The following is an 18058-nucleotide window of genomic DNA, read 5'->3' on the forward strand; positions in this document are numbered from 1 at the left end:
GTTTTCTCAACCGAACAACTCATTTTCTTCTTATATTTTGTCAGATCTAACTATTTGTTTTGTTTTTGTATAGGACTAATATGGTTCACTGCGACATATGGTTTTACTACGCAGATTTCGTTTTCATTTTGACCTTTCTCAAGCGAACAACTCATATTCTTCTTTTATTTTCTCAGATCTAACTATTTTTTTCCGATGATGGTATTTTCTAGGGTTGCTACATGTCCAATATGGTTCACTACGACAGATTTAACATCAGGTTTATAAAAACTTTTTATCTAACTATTTTTGGCGTTTATGTACTTTGATCTAACTATTTCTTATATTTTTCTTCTGTTTACAGGCTTCAAATCAAGATTTCAAACTGATTCAAGAGTCTTTTTCGCTGTACAACTTAACTGGTAAGTAATTTGTATCAAAATCTACCTTTTTATTTACCAATTTATCTGTATTTTTCCACCTTTTACAAGCAACACGTTCATCTGCTTCATTTTTCTACCTTCAACTCTCTTGGTGTCATTTTTTTTTTCTTTCATGGTATTTTTTTAATAATGCATTCTATCAGCAGATCTCTTTATTGTTACCCGATTTACGTTTTTATTTGGACATTTTTCAAAGAGTTCATCATACACTATATTTTTTCAAAGTTCTACACCAAAAAGAGTTAATCTAACTATTTTTTCCGTTTATCTACCTTGATCTAACTGTTTTTCTACTGGATACAGGCTTCAAATCAAGATTTCAAAGTCATGCACGAGTCTTTTTCGCTGTACAACTTAACTGGTAAGTAATTTGTATCAAAATACCTTTTTCTTTACCAATTTATCTGTATTTTTCCACCTTTTACAAGCAAACCCTTCATCTTCTTCATTTTTCTACCTTAAACTCTGTTTGTGTCATTTTTTTCGTTAATGGTATTTTTTTAATAATGCACTGTATCACCAAATCTCTTTATTTTTACCCAATTTTTGTTTTTATTCGGACATTTTTCAAAGAGTTCTTCACATTTTTCCAATCACCGTTTACTCCATCAAAACCATTTCGTTTACAAAACGTTTTGTATTCCAAACCCTTCAAATACTGCTTCGAATTTTTTTCCAAATCAACCTGTCAATCAGTATTCAAACGCATTAAATTTCGCACTGCTCGAGATAATGATGAATAAACTGCTCCATCATCTGCCACTGCTCCATCATCTGCCACACGTTATAATTATTAAACTTTATTCTATTCCAATATTAAATACCCCTTCCTGAAAAAAATCAACATTAGTAAATTACATTAAATAATTCTTCTTATACTTTTACGACGCTTCATAATTCTTTTTTTTAATGTATTATTTTTTAATTCGTATTTATTAACCTGTGCTTTTACCAGTTCAGACTGTCCAGAATGTACGGATACTTCCAACAGCTATGACTTCTCCTATTCTTTTTATATATATATATATTCCCTATGTTTACCAATTCAAAGTCACACATCTGATTTTTCTATTGTTACCCATTTTCTTCTCTTACAATTTTACTTCATCACCAACCTATTCTCCTGCAATGGAATCCATGCCCACACCACAATCCATACTTTCTTCAGAAATGGTTGGCAAATTCATTTCTATGTTTTTGAAAGACCAGGTATATTTTTTATTCAAACTCATTTATTTTTGTTATTTATATTTATTTATTTCTTTATTCTTAACTTGCTAATATTTTAAGGACTTTGGACACGTCGACCGAGTGTTCATAATACGCTATTGGAAGGACCTTGCTGCTAAATGGATTGTTGTTGATTACCAAAGTAATGTTCACCATGTTACTTACAACATGGATATTCACACTCCAATGATTACCCAAGACTAGAACCAACTAAGATCTTTCTATGGAGATCATCAACTCTTTGCAGAGGATCACCCTGAATTGTTTTTTAAAGTTGAAAGTGAAAGAACAAGTAGAGATATCAAAGTTCTTTATCTATTTTTTTGGTATTAAAGTTGAAAATTTTGTATGTAATTTTGTTTGAACTTCTTTTATATATATATATATATATATATATATATATATATATATATATATATATATATATATATATCAATATATAAGAAGATTTCAATTGGACTTTTATTTTGTATGCAGTTATTATATATCTCAATATAAAAGTTATATTTTATTCTCTTTTATTATATGTATTTTCCTTTTTTGTATTATATTTTGTTCGACTTCATTTTAGTCCATATAAATTATTTTTAATTAGAAATTGAATTAATTAACATTAATTACCATTCCATATAAATTGGAAATTTAAACGTCAGTGAAATACAATAACTATTACTTATTAATTATTATTATTAAAATAATATAAGTTATAAAATAATTAAAATATTTTTCACCATTTTCATACTCAGAAGAATTTAAGATCAATTTTTATGGAAAAATAAATTTAAAATGACCGTTTAAAAAACTCTTTGTATTCCAACGCCTTCAAAAAGTGGTTCGAATTATCTCCAAATCAACGTGTCAATGAGTATTCAAATGCATTAAATTTCGCATTGCTCGAGATAATGATGACAACGTGTCAATCAGTATTCAAATGCATTAAATTTCGCACTGCTCGAGATAATGATGACTAAACTGCTATATCATCTGCTACATGTTTTAATTATTAAATGTTTTCATATTCCAATATTAAATACTAAATCGCTAACCAAGGAGCGTTTCATTTTTTTAAATTTCTCTTCATTATGGTTTTCACTTCTCAAGATAAAATTAATTGCATTGTCCAGAGTTATCAACACCTCTCAAGACGATAATCATGATTGCTCTACGTAATATTATTATCACTAACACGCTTTGATTACCGGTACCTCTCTTCACACCACTCAAAGAACGCTGTTACGTCTACAATTTACAACTTATCTTCTTTCAAATATACTCATATGGGTTCATATGTGTAGATCAGATTTCCAGACATGTATTGAAATATACAACATTCATTCATTTATTATAGTAAGAGAGTGTCATGTCCCAAAAAAACATAATTGGTGGTCTTCATAATTAATGTTTTGGAGCAGTAAGTATCATAAGATGACATTTTAGGAACCTTTACAAAGTTTTTTAGAGAAAGTAACTACTGTTTTTAAAATAAATTAAACTAAAAATGGTAATACAATAAATTAATTAGGATTTGGTGTGGGATTTACAAAATATTACATGATATTTACTGAAACGTTTCGTAGTTTTGAGAGTGAATACTTTCAAATATAATTTTCATGTCATTTAATACAATAATATTTACTGTTTAAGAATTATAATAGTGAAGTAAATGGAAATCATAAGTTACAATTTATTTTTAAAATAAATGTAAATCGAGGTAAAATCTAAATTTTCTAATGTTTTCAACAAACAAAATTGAAATAAAGTTCATGCTTCAATAAATATTTATTAAAGTTTAATAAGTTAAATCCATGAATGAAATATATTTGTTTGCTTCCTCATTCCAGTCCCACGTCTTAAAAATTTCAGAGTACAAAAAATATTTATAAATTAAAATTAAAATACATAATGATAACTACCAAATATTTTTATATAAATATTAATAGTTTCTCCTTTTTTATAGACAAAATTAGTTATTTTTTTAATTTTTGTTTTAAAAATAATATTACATATTACACTTTTTTGAATCTGATTAATTAATAATTTCTTATTAATAAAAAATGCAAATAAAATTATTTACTTTAAATACATTTATTTACCAAATTAAAAATTAAAACATTTTTTTACTTGGCTTGCTAGATATCCTTTTAATACTTTTCAAAAAATACTTTTCATCTTCCAGAAATTAAAAGATGTTTAGGAGAATAAAAACAATTTTTCAATTTCTTTCAACACTACTTTCAAGATAAAAATTTGTCTCCTCCAACACATTTTTATAATCAATTAGCATTAATTATGAAGAAACCAACAACTTTTTTAGTGTCTCAATACAATGTTATATTTGAATTTATTGTATTATAATTTTAAACGGAAAATATTTTAAAAAATCTACATACCTTCTTGAAAAACTTTTATACGGGGTCCAAAAATCTTCTCACATTCTCATAGAGTAAAAGTCATTTTGAATGACCAAAATCTCTAATAGTATATAATCTAATATATAATTACATACAATTGCAAAGCTAACAATACTGTTTTGAGTTCTAATGTGCATTGTCCCAAAATATACATCATTGGTGGTCTTCATAATTAATATTTTGAAGTAAATATGATAAAATAACAACTTTAGGAACTTTTACAAAGTTTCTTGGAGAAGGTAGCTAATTTTTATAAAATAAATCTAATTAAAGAACGTAATATAATAAATTAATTAGGATTTTGTGTGGAATTTATGGATATTACATGACTGAAATGTTTTGTAGAATCGAGAGTGAATACTTTAAAATATAATATTAAATCTTATTTGATAAGATAATATTTACTATTTCAGAATTTTTATAGTGAAGTAAATGCAAATCATAAACTACATTTTATTTTTATAATAAATACAAATTATAAAGGCATAATCCAAGTTTTTAAATTTTTGAACAAACAAAATTAAAATAAAGTTCTGACTCCGTGAATTTGTCTCATTAATGATAACATAGACTTTTAAAAAGTTCAAAGTAGAAGAAAGATTTATAACTAACAAATATTTTTTATATAAGTATTAATATTTTCTCCTCTTCTACAGAAAAATTATGTATTTTATTAATTTATTTTAAAAATAGTCATTACATATTACACTTTTCTTAAAATCTGATCAGTTAATAGTTTCTTAAAATTACTTACCTTAAATATATTTAATTACCAAATTAAAAATTAAGACTTTGTTTTTTTTACCTAGCTTACTGAAAAATATATTTATATTTTTCAAAATCTACTTTTCATCTTCCAAAAATATAAAGATGTTAAGAATTAAAACAATTTTCCAGTTTTTTCCAACACTACTTCCAAGCTATATTTTTTCAACCTCTTAAAGAACTTTTCAGTTTCTTCCAACCTACTTCCAAGATATATTTTTACGGCTTCTCAAAGATGAATGTCTTTGTCATTAAATAACATTAAATATTAGAAACCAACAACTTTTTGTGCTTCTCATTGCAATTTTATATATGAATTTATTGTATTAAAATTTTAAATGGAAAATATTTTAAAAATCTACCTACCTTTTTAAGAGAGCTTTATACAGTTTTCAAAAATCTTCTTAAATTTTAACGTAGCTTATTGAATAAACTTTATAAATCAACACTTACGTCTTTCAATATAAATGTCAAAAATATACCGAATAAATGGAAAACTTTTCGTCTTCCAAGAATTTTTCATTTTGAATTATGACTATTTATTATGAACAACAAAAATCATGATTTGTGGGACTCAATGAATCATGGAGTATCAATCAAACACATAATTAGAGTTTAAGACATTCACGAAAAATATTATTTATCAATTTTAAGTATATAAAAAATATAAAAATTTTATATCATCATGTTGTTTTTTGAGATGTTATATGCTTCTTTATTTATCGCTAATGATTAATACAAAATGCAAAATCTTCTTCTATTAATGTGCTTGAAAACCGATTGATCTAATATTACTTATTATGGTTGTATTCTTAACTTTATATCAATTATGGTTTTAAAATATTGCATTGGAAACCAAAATCTTCTTCTATTAACATGTTTGAAAACTGATTGATCTAATAATACTGATTATGGTTGTATTCTTAACTTTATATCAATTTATGATTAAATTTAAATATAAATTTATTTAATTTAAGAATAAATTTATATTTATGTAGGATTAATGTAATATTATCATTTTATATTTTTATATAATATTACATTACATTGAATTTACATTGGAAACTATTTTTTTTCATTTAATGTCCTTCGAAACTGAACTTTTCTTATAGTTGATTTTTGTAAACATCAAGCAGTAGATAATATTAGGTAATATATTCCTTCCGTGTGTTTTTAGAATAAATTTCAAAATTAATTCATTGAATATAATATCGTTTTTAAGTTGTGAAAAATTAATCATAATACATATAATAATATTAATAAATTTTGGATTCAAATTTAAAATCGTAACGGACAGTAAAACAAATAGAATGTGATAAAAAAAATTAAATTTAACATTTAAAATGAAAAATATATACAAAAAGTTAATTTTTGTAATAAATACTTTAATATTTCTGATAAAAATATATAAATTCAAATATTCAAAAAATTTGATGACCCATAATGATATAATAATATATTATAAAATATAATAATATGTAACAATGTAAATATAAAATATAATAATATTAATATAATTAAAATATAAGGTAAAAATTAAAAATTAAATTTTTTTTAAACTTTTAAAGATATGGAAATAATTAACTACTTCAATTTCAATATTATTGCAAGATTAAAATTCATATATTGTGAAAATTGGAATTCGAAGTATATACAGTAACATTTTCTCTAAAAGCATTTACCAAACTGAAACTTTAGAATGAAAATGGTACTATTTGACTAATTAAACAAAAAATATACCAATAAAATTTAAATTTTAACATTAAAAAAAATTGTAAAATAGTGTAGGTTTTTCAATAGATTCTTATAATGTCTCTAAACAACTTTTAAATATTTTTGACTTATAAGAAAGGTTCGTATTTTATATATTATCAAAATCTGAAAAATGATAAATTAAAAAAATTTAATGGAAATACATTAATATTCACAATTAAAAACAATAAAAGTTAAAAATATGATATAGAAAATAAACAAGTAATATAATATTTAGGAACAAAAGATCTATGGTTCTTAATAATATAATAATATATTAACATATTAGTCCTAATATAATAATAATAGTAAAAATAATTAAAATATAGTGTAAAATAATAAATAAATAATTGTAAAATTTAAATATGAATTTTTAAATATTTTTAAATATTTTTCACATATTTTTTGACATTTTACACAAACTTAAACAATAATTTAAAAAATAATTTTTATAACATAGACATTGGTATATCATTACAAGTTAAAATTATACATTCTTAAAATTTTTAATGATATAAAAATCACTAATAATGTCGATTTCAATATTTTTTTTCTAAATTAGGATATATATTGTCAAATTTGAAATTCAAAATATATAGTAATAAAGTTTGAATTTAAATTCTAAATTTTAAAAGCTATGAAATATGGGAGCAAAGTTAAAATTTGAAATTCAAAATCCAAAAAAATTGTAAAAAAGGACTCCAATAGAAGAGTCTATCAACGTCTAACCTTTGTATTTTTGCATAGTGTACTATTTATATTTGTCTACATAGTCTACATTTTGTAAGTTTTGATTGTTTACTATTTATATTTTGTTTGCAGTCTAACATTTGTATCTTTAAAGAATCTACTATTTATATTTAGGTATAATTAGTCGGATAATACTTACTTTTGTTTGGATATGTCAGTTTCATACCCACTTTTACAAAGGTGTCAATTGGGTCCTAACTTTGGAAAATATGTCTCAATCAAGTCCCTTTGAGAAAAAAATATTAACGCCATTAATGGTATCGATATTTAAAATGACTTACAAGAGTGGAAGGAACCTAATTGAGACATTTTTTCAAAAGTTGGGATTCGATTGACACATTTCTAAATATGAGTATCAAACTGACACATCTGAAGAGAGTGAGTACTATCTGACTAATTAAACATTACATTTATATGCACGATCTATCATTTGTAGCTTTATATCGCTTACTCTTCACATTTTTTGTATCGTCTAATGTTTGTATCTTTATTAAGTCTACTCAACAATTTCTATATTGTCCATCATTTTTATTATTAGAGAAACAACTATTATATTTTTCTACATTTTTTACTCAATATTTCATTCAAAATTAAATTTGATTTCTTAATTTTAATTATCTAAATCTTAATATATTATTTAAAATAATTATATATAATACATTTTATTAAAAATATATATAAATAACTTAAATACATTTTTATTATAAAATCAATTAAAATATTATTATTGAATTTTATAAAATAAAATTTATATTAAATTTAATTATATTTTTATAATTTCAAATTAATTTAATAAATACACTGTAATTTTTAATTTTAAAATTTGATATCCCGTGCGTTGCACGGGTAAAAATACTAGTAAATCACAAAGGCAAAAGGAGACAAGGTACATGTCTACTTTTGCTTTTGCTTTATGCTTTTTGCTTTCCTCTCTCTTCCATTTCATCCAAGTGCTCCAATCACCAAGTGCCACCTAGCCATTCTCTACTTTCTCTTAATTACCTAGTAAACAAGATAAACAAGGATTAGCATGTTGGTTTAAGTTAATCTAATCTTGGTCAAAGGTCAACTTTGGATCAAAGTCAACAAGTCAACCAAAATAAGTTAACTAGAAACCAACTTAGGAAATTCAAACTAAAGTAATGCAAAACAAAGATAAAGGTGATGGAATAGAAGACTCCCCTCTAGACATGCTTCTAGTGATCCTTCTTGAGGGAGCTTCTAAGGAGGTGGGCACGCCTTCATCAGTAAAGACATCCTTAGGTATCTTTTATTTGCTTAGAGGCCCCTAAAATCTTCTATATAAGGGGTGCTCCTAGACATGTAAAAGGGTTGAACATTTTGAAGTAAAAACACTCTTGTGTCTCAACCATTTGTGAGAGTTTCCTCCCTAGGGAGTGAATACTTTTAAGCCTTATCTTGGATAGCAAGTGGCGGCACACATCCATTCATCTTCAAGGTTGCCATGGCTTCTAGCCTAGCCTTGTAGTGGCGTGCTTCTCACATTTTTACCATTTCTTTCCTATCCATTTTATGTTTTCTTATTCCTTTAATTGTTCTTGGTTTTCTATGGTTTATGTGCTTTCCATTTCCCATTTGTTTTGAATCAACCCATCATCTTCTTCTCTTAAGCTTTGTGAAAGGAACCTTCACATCTAGATAGCTTGCTATCTTAATGTCCAGTGGGGAATTCACTTAGCTTTCTGATATCGCTGTCGTTAGGCGATCAAATTACCACTACTTTAGCAACTTCAGTATTGCCAGTTTGTAGTGAAGAAAATAGTTAGGGTTAAGATAACCCTGAGTCGTCTCACAACGAATATGGAATTGATCTCAAATATTTGATTCTTAAAAATGCAATTAAAACTAGCAATTATAAAAATAGGGGGTTTTGATATGCAAATAAAATGACACGGAAGATTGTAAACACAATAATAGTAAATAGGTCAATTCCACTGCTTTTTCTAAATAAGATTCTTCATTGGTTATCTAGAGATTATTGTTAAATTAATTATTGTTGTTGATTTACAAATCAATCAATGTAAAGACTCAATTAATTTGTTGGCGTTCTCACTTTTAACCAAAGTACAGTCTCAATTAAAAGTTAGAACTTTTAGATTATCCATAGTAAATTCAATCAAAGTACAGTCTCAATTAATTTTACTATGCCTAATCATGTCTATTCCTTTGTTTCTTTACCAAATAGAAAACTTAATTAATCAAAGTAAAGTCTTGACTAATTTTAGTTAAAGTAATTACCTCTAATCAAATTAAAGTCTCAATTATTGGCAAAAACTTATTTAATCAAATGAAAGTTTCTAAACAAAATCAAAGTAAAGTCTCAATTTAATTTAAAAACCTTTTAACTCATATGATTAGCATGTATGTAGATTTAAAATCATTATTTTCTATTCGATTAAGAAGCAAAGGACATAGATAAACAAAAACCACAACAATAATCAAAATAACAAAACATATAAATTCATTTAACCTCAGAATCCATTTAAGAAATTACAGTGGAATCAACCCTTAAAGCTTAGCCCTTCATGGCTTTGATGGAATACATGATAATATGATGAAAAGAAAATAAAAGAAAGAATGAGAGATGTGGTGGAGACGGTATCTGCCAAAACCAGAGAGTTCTAAGTGTCTAAGCTGTCAGCTGTCAATTGTCAGTCCCTCTGCTCCCTTAAGTCTCTTTATATAGGCTTCAACTGGACTTTGGGCTTTATCTGTCAGTTCCTAAAATCTTTTATTTTTATTTAATTAATTAGCAACTTAATTCCTGTCCAATTTCCAATTCTGCCCCTTGCATTTAAGCATTTTTACAGAATTGACCAGAGTTTGACCAGAGTTTGACCAGTTTGACCAGAGTTTGACCAGTTGACTGCCTATCAGATGCTGACACGTGGCAGTGCAGATTCTCTCTCCAGAATTAGGGTTTCACTCTCACACTCTTCTCCTTGGCTGCGTGGCTGACGGCGGCTGCTCCGGCTTCTTCTCCGGCGAGCGTGGCGCGACGCGGTGGTGACAGAACAGTGGCGGCACTGTTGCGTTTTTTTCTTCCTTCACGATCTGCAACAGTGCAGAGACGAGTGTGGCTGCTGGTGGTGGCTGACGGAGCTGCGCAGGTCGCGCTGGCGGTGTTGCGCGCTGGTTTTGCTAAACTCGTGGTGGTCGTGGCTGAACGCTCGCGGGAAGAAGGAAATGGCGTCGCGATGCTGTTGCGGTGGTGCTGTTCTGATCTGTTCCTCGCTGCTAGTGGTGGCGTGCGAAGCTCGATGGAGATGGTGGTGGCGTGGTGGATGCTCGCGTTCGCTGCTGCCATGGAGAAGATGGTGCGTGAAGGCTGCTGTTGGACGCGAGAAGAAGATGGTGGCGCTGCCGCTGCTGCAGATTGGTGGTGGCCGGCGAGGTTGGCGGCGGCGGCTGCCGTGGAGGGTGGAAGGAGAGGAGAAAATTAGGGTTAGGGTTTTGGGAGACGAAGATGATGACGTGGCAGAATCTGATTGGTTAATTTGGTGAGGTAGGGATTATGACACGTGGCGGCTTATGGTTGGCTAATCTTAAAAGGTGGGGATTGCCACATGGCATGATCTGGTTGAGTGGAGTTTAAGTGGTAGGATGGGTGCAACTTAGTGAAAACTGGGGGTGCAGAACAGGTTTTTGTGGTCCACTTAAAAAGGGGTGTGCAAATAAAATCTGGGGGTGCATTTAGCTCTTGATTTATTCTTTTTCAGAATTTCTTGATTTTGGACTTATTTTGTAACTTTGAATATTTCAAAATCACATTATTAATTGACCAAAAATAAATTCCAGCTGCATTAACAAACGTTAGAATATCCAATAATATTTTATGCAACTAAAATCAATTTTTACGCCACTTTTACCAAACTTACTCAATAAATCCAATAATCACAAATCCTAATTAAATCAATCTTTAAGCACAGAAAAATCAATTAAATCCCCAAATTTAAATATTAAATGAGGGCAAAAATTTGAACTCATCACTTTCTTAATCAACTCACACCATATTCAATAATTTAAAAAAGGAACAAGATAATCCTTCATCACGGGTGGGGTCCTTATATCAAAGGGAGTTGAAGGAAGGGAACCGAAAAAACTCAAAGAGTTGCAAGGGTAGGTTAATAAGCACGCCGAGGAGAAGTAAGCTTGGGCGAAGGAAAAGGAGGAATGGCAAGAGGAAAGGAAGAGACTAGCAACTCAGAGAGTACGCTGCCTAGACTCGGAAGAGAAGTTGAAGGGCCAAATTGCAGATCTGAGGCCGATGACAATGAGTTGAAAGAGAAGCATGACGACCTAGAGGTAGAGTTGGACAATTTGAAAAGTTGGACGATTTGAAGAGTTGTGTTATCCTATAGGTAAGCGACCTTCTTTTACAAGAATGTTGATGTTGCTGATATTAGATTTGATGTCAACAAGGACGTGGTTGATGGTATGCTCGTGGATGAGGTGGAATCTAGTCCCGAAGAGGATGAGGTGGAATCTAGTCCCGAAGAGGATGCGAGGAAGATGGCGGAGGCGGAGAAACGGGATGCAAATCCTGACGATGTTGTGGATGCGAAAGATGTCGAATAGGGGGCGACTTAGGATTGATGTTTGAATACTTTCAATTTGCTTTTGATTATGAGTTTGTATTAATTCATACATTGTCTACTTTTCCGTTAATCTGTACACTATCTACTTTACCGTTAATGTGATGTATATTCTTGGTATGTTTGTTGTTGTGTGATGCCGATAGGATGTGTTATAGGAGCGTGTGGAATAATTTTACCGTGAATGTCATTTGATGTAGGCCGTATTTGGTTATAGTCCATTTTAATTTGGGAAGTAATTTAAGGTTTTGGAGTGCGATTGTTGTAATAGTTGTAATATAAGGGTGTTCAACCCAAGTCGCTTACTTATGGTAAGGGTGGGGAACTTAAATGATTTGAAATTAAGTTAAGGGTGTTTGACCCAGGCCGCTTACTTGTGGTAAGGGTGAGGAACTTAAATGACTTCAAATTAAGTTTAGGGTGTTCGACCTAGGCCGCTTACTTGTGGTAAGGGTGGGGAACTTAACGATTTCAAATTAAGTTAAAGGTGTTCAACCCAGGCTGCTTACTTGTGGTAAGGGTGGGGAACTTAAATGATTTGAAATTAAGTTAAGGGTGTTCGACCCAGACCGCTTACTTGTGGTAAGGGTAGGGAACTTAAACGATTTAAAATTAAGTTGAGGGTGTTCGACCCAGGCCGCTTCCTTGTGGTAAGGGTGGGGAACTTAAACGATTTCAAATTAAGTTAAGGGTGTTCGACCCAGGCCGCTTACTTGTGGTAAGGGTGGGGAACTTAAACGATTTAAAATTAAGTTGAGAGTGTTCGACCCAGGTTGCTTACTCTTGGTAAGCGTGGGGAACTTAAACGATTTCAAATTAAGTTAAGGGTGTTCGACTCAGGTCGCTTACTTGTGGTAAAGGTGGGGAACTTAAACGATTTCAAATTAAGTTAAGGGTGTTCGACCCAAGCCGCTTACTTATGGTAAGGGTGGGGAACTTAATAACAATGTAAAGGATGGATGAAGAAGTGAGTGTGTAATCAAGAACCCTTTGCTTTATTCATAATTTTTGGGTTGTCTCGTTAAAAACTCCTTGGCCAAAACCCTCCTTAGGGAAAAATGCCAGGTGAGGAAAGAGAGTACACCCAGGGTTACAAGTATTCGGTACAGTATGTATTCTAACTGAAGTAATATTTGAGACGGGACACGTTCCATGTGTTTGGTATTTCTTCGCCTGTTAACTTTTCAAGCTTGTAAGCGCCACCCCCGGCATCCTCGCGTATTTGGTACGGGTCATCCTAATTGATAGAGAATTTGCCATCATTCTTTCTCGCGCTGCTGGCCATTCTCCAAACTAGGTCTCCTCTGGCGAATGATCACGGGCATAAGATCGCGTTATATTTTCTGACTGCCCTCTGTTTAGCTGCTAAGTTGAGTATTTGACCTTTGTCTCTTAATTCAAATAGGAGGTCGAGGTGGGTGTACATGTTTTGGTGGTTTTGTTATGGGTCGTATAGTTTTCGGCGTAGAGATGGTTCGCCAATTTCTATCGGTATCATAGCCTCTACACCATATACTAGGCTGAAAAAGGGATTCGTTTATTTCTGATTGGGGGGTACATATGTAGGCCCATAGTATTTCCATTAATTCTTCTGGTCATCGGCCTTTGGCGCTATCCAAGCGTTTGCGCAACTCTACTAGTATGACTTTGTTGGCTGCTTCGGCCTGCTCAATGGTTTGCAGATGTTCGACAGAGCTGGTTACATGTTTAATGTCAAGGTCGGTGTAGAACTTAGCAAGTTCTTTGTCTACGAATTGTCGGTCATTGTCGGTTATGATCATGTGTGGGACGCCATATCGGCATATGATATCTTTCCAGACGAACTGCTGGACTTGTTGGGCTGTAATGGTGGCTAGTGGTTTGGCTTCTATCCATTTGGTGAAGTAGTTGATGGCTACTATAAGGAATTTTACTTGGCCTTTGCCTGGGGAAAAGGGGCTGAGGATGTCCATTCCCCATTTTGCGAAGGGCCATGGGTAGAGTATGGAGTGGAGCTGTTCCTGCTTTTGATGGATGAGGTTGTCATGCTTCTAGCAAGGTATGCACTTTTTGACAAAGGTGTGGCAGTCTGCCTCCATGGTTGGCCAAAAGTAGCTGGCGCGAAGGATTCTGGTGGTCATCGTTCATGCGTCGAAGTGATATCCACATATGCCTTCGTGCAATTCTTTTATTATGTATTGGGCTTGTTCGACTGTGACACATTTGAGGAGTGGTTGGCTGTATCCCCGCTTGTATAAGTCATCTCTTATTATTGTGTACCTGGCGGCTTTAGCCAGCCAACTCTTGTTAGCATCAAGTTGGGGGTTACTAGTTCGGAGATACTAGATATAGGGAGTTGTCCAATTGTCGGTTTGGTTCTGGGTTAGGTTAAGGCATGTGTTTGTTGTGAATGGTGCGGATAGTGTTTGTTGTAAAAGGGATTTATGTCGACTTTTTAGCTTAGTGTTGGCTAGTTTAGATAATATGTCGGCCCTAACATTCTCAGTTATGGGGATGTGTTGGATGCATACGCGTTCAAAGGCAGATTGAATGACATTTCAGACTAGGTGATAATATTGCAGGACAGTAGGGTCTTTAATCTAGAATACGTCGTTTAAATGGCCCACTGTGAGTTTAGAATCAATTTTGCACGTGAGTATTTTGACGCTGACTTCACGGGCGAGGGATAAGCCGGCGAGGATGGCTTCATATTCGACTGGATTGTTGGAGGTCTTGAAGGCAAAATGGAGGGATTTTTCGATGAGGATGTTGTTGGGGCCTTCAAGTACAATACCGACACCTGCCCCCTTCGGATTCGAAGAACCATCAACATAAAGTGTCCATTGGTCTTCTTCGGGGGGTGTTGGAGGTCGTTGACGAAATCGAGGAGGCATTGAGCTTTGATGGGGTCGTGAGGTTCATAGCGGATGTTGAACTCGGATAATTCTACGGCCCAGGACGACATGCGACCGACAAGGTCGGGCTTTTGGAGTATCTTCTAGATGGGGTAATCAGTTTTGACGATGATGTTGTGGTTTTGGAAATAGGGACGTAGGCATCGCGCTGCATCTACTAGGATAGGGTCAGTTTCTCCACCATTTGGTATTTGGTTTTTGGATCCTGTAAGGTACGACTGACGAAGTATACAGGGTGTTGAGTGCCCTTGACAACTTGAACTAGTGTGGCGCTTACGGTGTAATCCGTGGCGGTGATGTAGACAAGGAGGGGTTGATGATCGTTCGGCTTATGGAGGATAGGTGGTGATGTTAAAGTATTTTTGAGGTTTTTGAAAACTCGCTCACATTCGTCGTTCCAAGAGAACCTCACAGATTTTTTGAGTAGTTGAATGATGGACTGGGTTTGCTCGGCTAACTTGGGTAGGAAGCGGGATATGGCGGTTAGACGGTCGATGAGGTGTTGTACCTCTTTGACATTGTTGGGGCTTTGCATCTCAATGATGCCATTGCATTTTTCGGGGTTTGCTTCTATGCCGCGTTGTGTCAGCATGAAGCCAAGGAATTTACCACGATCGACACCGAAGACGCATGTTTTGGGGTTGAGGCGGAGGTTGTATTGTCGTAAAGTGAAAAACACTAGGATAAATCTTGAGTGTGCTAGTGATGACTCGAGGATTTGACAACCATGTTGTCAACGTATACTTCGACACATTTGCCCATTATATGGTGAAGACTTTATCCATCAACCGTTGATAAGTTGCTCCTACGTTTTTTAGGCCGAACGACATAACTTTATAACAATAGTTGGCATCGTCTGTGATGAAGGCGGTCTTGTTCATATCAGTTATGGCCATTGGGATCTGATTGTATCTGGAATAAGTATCTAAGAAACTGAGGACCGTGTTGCCAGCGGCACCGTCAACTAGCCAGTCAATATTGGGTAAGGGGTAGGCGTCCCTAGGGCAGGCCTTGTTGAGATCTCTATAATCAACACGCATTCGCCATTTACCGTTAGCTTTTTTTACCAGAACTACATTGGGGAGCCAGGTGGTGTAGTGGGCTTCTTCGATGAATCCTGCGTTGAGTAACTTGTTGGCTTCGATCTTTACTACTAGTCGACGTTCTTCACCAAGCTTCCATTTTTTCTGAGAGACATATCTAGCTTCTTTGTAAACAGAGAGTTTGTGGACCGCGACGTGAGGGTCAACACCGGGTAAGTCAGCGACAGACCAGGAAAAGAGGTCGGTGTTGCTGATGAGAGTGGGTGTAAGCATTTCACGTTGGTCGTGTTGAAGACCGGTGCCCAACTTGAGGGTGCGTCCATTAGGGAGTTCCAATGGTATGGTTTCATCAACATGCTCGAGGCGTGCATCATGACCTACTCTAGGGTCCAAATCATCTCCAGATAAGGCTATGCCAGAGCCGGGTGGATGTTCAATATGGTTTGTTTGAAGGATGGGTAGTTGTGGACGTAGGCTGGCCATGTAGCATTCTCGCGCGAGCCGTTGGTCGCCGTGGATGGTGAGGATGTCGCCGGATGGGGAGGGAAATTTCATGGCCAGATGAGGTGTAGATACGATTGCGCCTAAAGTATTGAGGGACAGTCGGCCGAGGAGTACATTGTATGACGTGGGCGCGTCTACAACAAGAAAACGAATGGGGATTGTTTTGGTTTGATTGCTATCACGAAAGACGGTGTAGAGGTTGATGTAGCCGCGAGTGGAGACCTTCTCCCCGGAGAAGCCGTATATGGATTCATCGTAGGGAACCATGACAGTGGTTGGAAGCTGTAGTTTTTGGTATGTCGTCTAATATAGTATGTCGACTAAACTGCCTTAGTCAATAAGAACTTTCTTGACTGCATAGTTTTCCAGTTCGACCGTGATGACCAGGGGGTCATCTTGCTGGTGATCAACACCATGGAAGTCATCATCCGTGAAGGTGATGGGAGGCATGTAGAGTCTGTGGTGGGAATGGGTTATGTGGTTGATAGACTGGAGGTGGCGAAGATGTTTCTTTTTGGCCGAGGAGGTGGAGCCTCCACTAGCGAAGCCGCCAGAGATAGTGTTAATGGTGTCGCGTAGTGGGGGATCGGTTGGGGCAGCATCCGTGCGGGCAGGTTGGGGGTCATGGCTAGTGGATTGGTGAGGACGTCTGTCGCGGCGAAAGTCCCGAGAAGGATATCGGTGATCAGATCGTGAAGGATGTGGGTGGTCGTCTCTGCGGATGAAGCAGCGGAAATGGCCAACACGAACCAATTCTTCTATCTTATCTTGGAGTGCTTTACATTCGTCTGTAGTATGGCCATTGTTACGGTGATAGCGGCAGTATTTGGTCATGTCAGCGTTGGGAGGATTGGATGTTTTGCAAGGTGGTGGGATGAGGTCGGCTTGTAGAGCTTCATCGAGAAAGCGGGATATAGGGACGCTCAGGGGTGCATATCTGGTGAAGTGAGGTTGTCGAGGTTCTCTAGGTCTAGGGTCGGGCTGTGAAGGGGGTTTGGGGGGGTGGCAGCGAAGGGTGTGTAGTCGTTGTAGAACTTTGTATGGAGGGTTTGCATCTCTTCCATGCAGATGTAGTCTGTAGCGTGGAGCTTCAGTTCGAGCATGGATGCGGGTGGGTGTAGGTAGACGTTGTTGGCGAAGGGGCCGGGTTTGAGGGTGAGCGCCATACATTGCAGTATCATCTCTTGGTTAAGGTGTGGTGTGCGGAGGGCGGCCTTGCTGAAGCGGTCAATGAAAGTTTGCAGCGTCTCGTCTTGTTCCTGTCTGACGCCGAGGAGAGAGAGGGTTGTGGTTTGATGTGGGCGGCTGCCGACGAAGTGAGTAGTGAACATGTGGGAGAGGGTGTCGAAACAGTCGATGGAGTATGGGGGTAGAGTGGTAAACCATTCGAGGGCGGGGCCTTTAAGGGTGGTTGGAAAGGCTTTGCAGAAAACGGCATCGTGAGAAGTGTAAAGGGCGACGTGTGTTATGTATACTTTGAGGTGTAACGGTCCAGCGTGAAAGGTTCCCACTGGACAGGGAGAGGGGTATTGGCGATGAAATCGGTAAAAGGGTGGTTGTGCTTGGGTTGTTGGGGGTCGTTCGATTTTCTTAAGTTAGCGGCTTAGGCTGCTTACTATTGATTGTTCGACATACATGATGATCGTTTGCGTCCTTGAGGGACTATGTAGG

The 18058-nt window shown here is 34.5% G+C and overlaps 1 protein-coding gene across 1 annotated transcript; it reads right to left on the reverse strand.

The window, feature by feature from the left end:
• Positions 1-15601: 15601 nt before the first annotated feature.
• Positions 15602-16654, reverse strand: LOC114180566. Its single transcript, XM_028066874.1, has one exon. It carries the CDS (start codon positions 16652-16654, stop codon positions 15602-15604), a length of 1053 nt encoding a protein of 350 aa, XP_027922675.1.
• Positions 16655-18058: the final 1404 nt, after the last annotated feature.

The sequence above is a fragment of the Vigna unguiculata genome, chromosome 4, assembly GCF_004118075.2.
Source record: "Vigna unguiculata cultivar IT97K-499-35 chromosome 4, ASM411807v1, whole genome shotgun sequence".
Taxonomy (NCBI): Eukaryota; Viridiplantae; Streptophyta; class Magnoliopsida; order Fabales; family Fabaceae; genus Vigna; species Vigna unguiculata.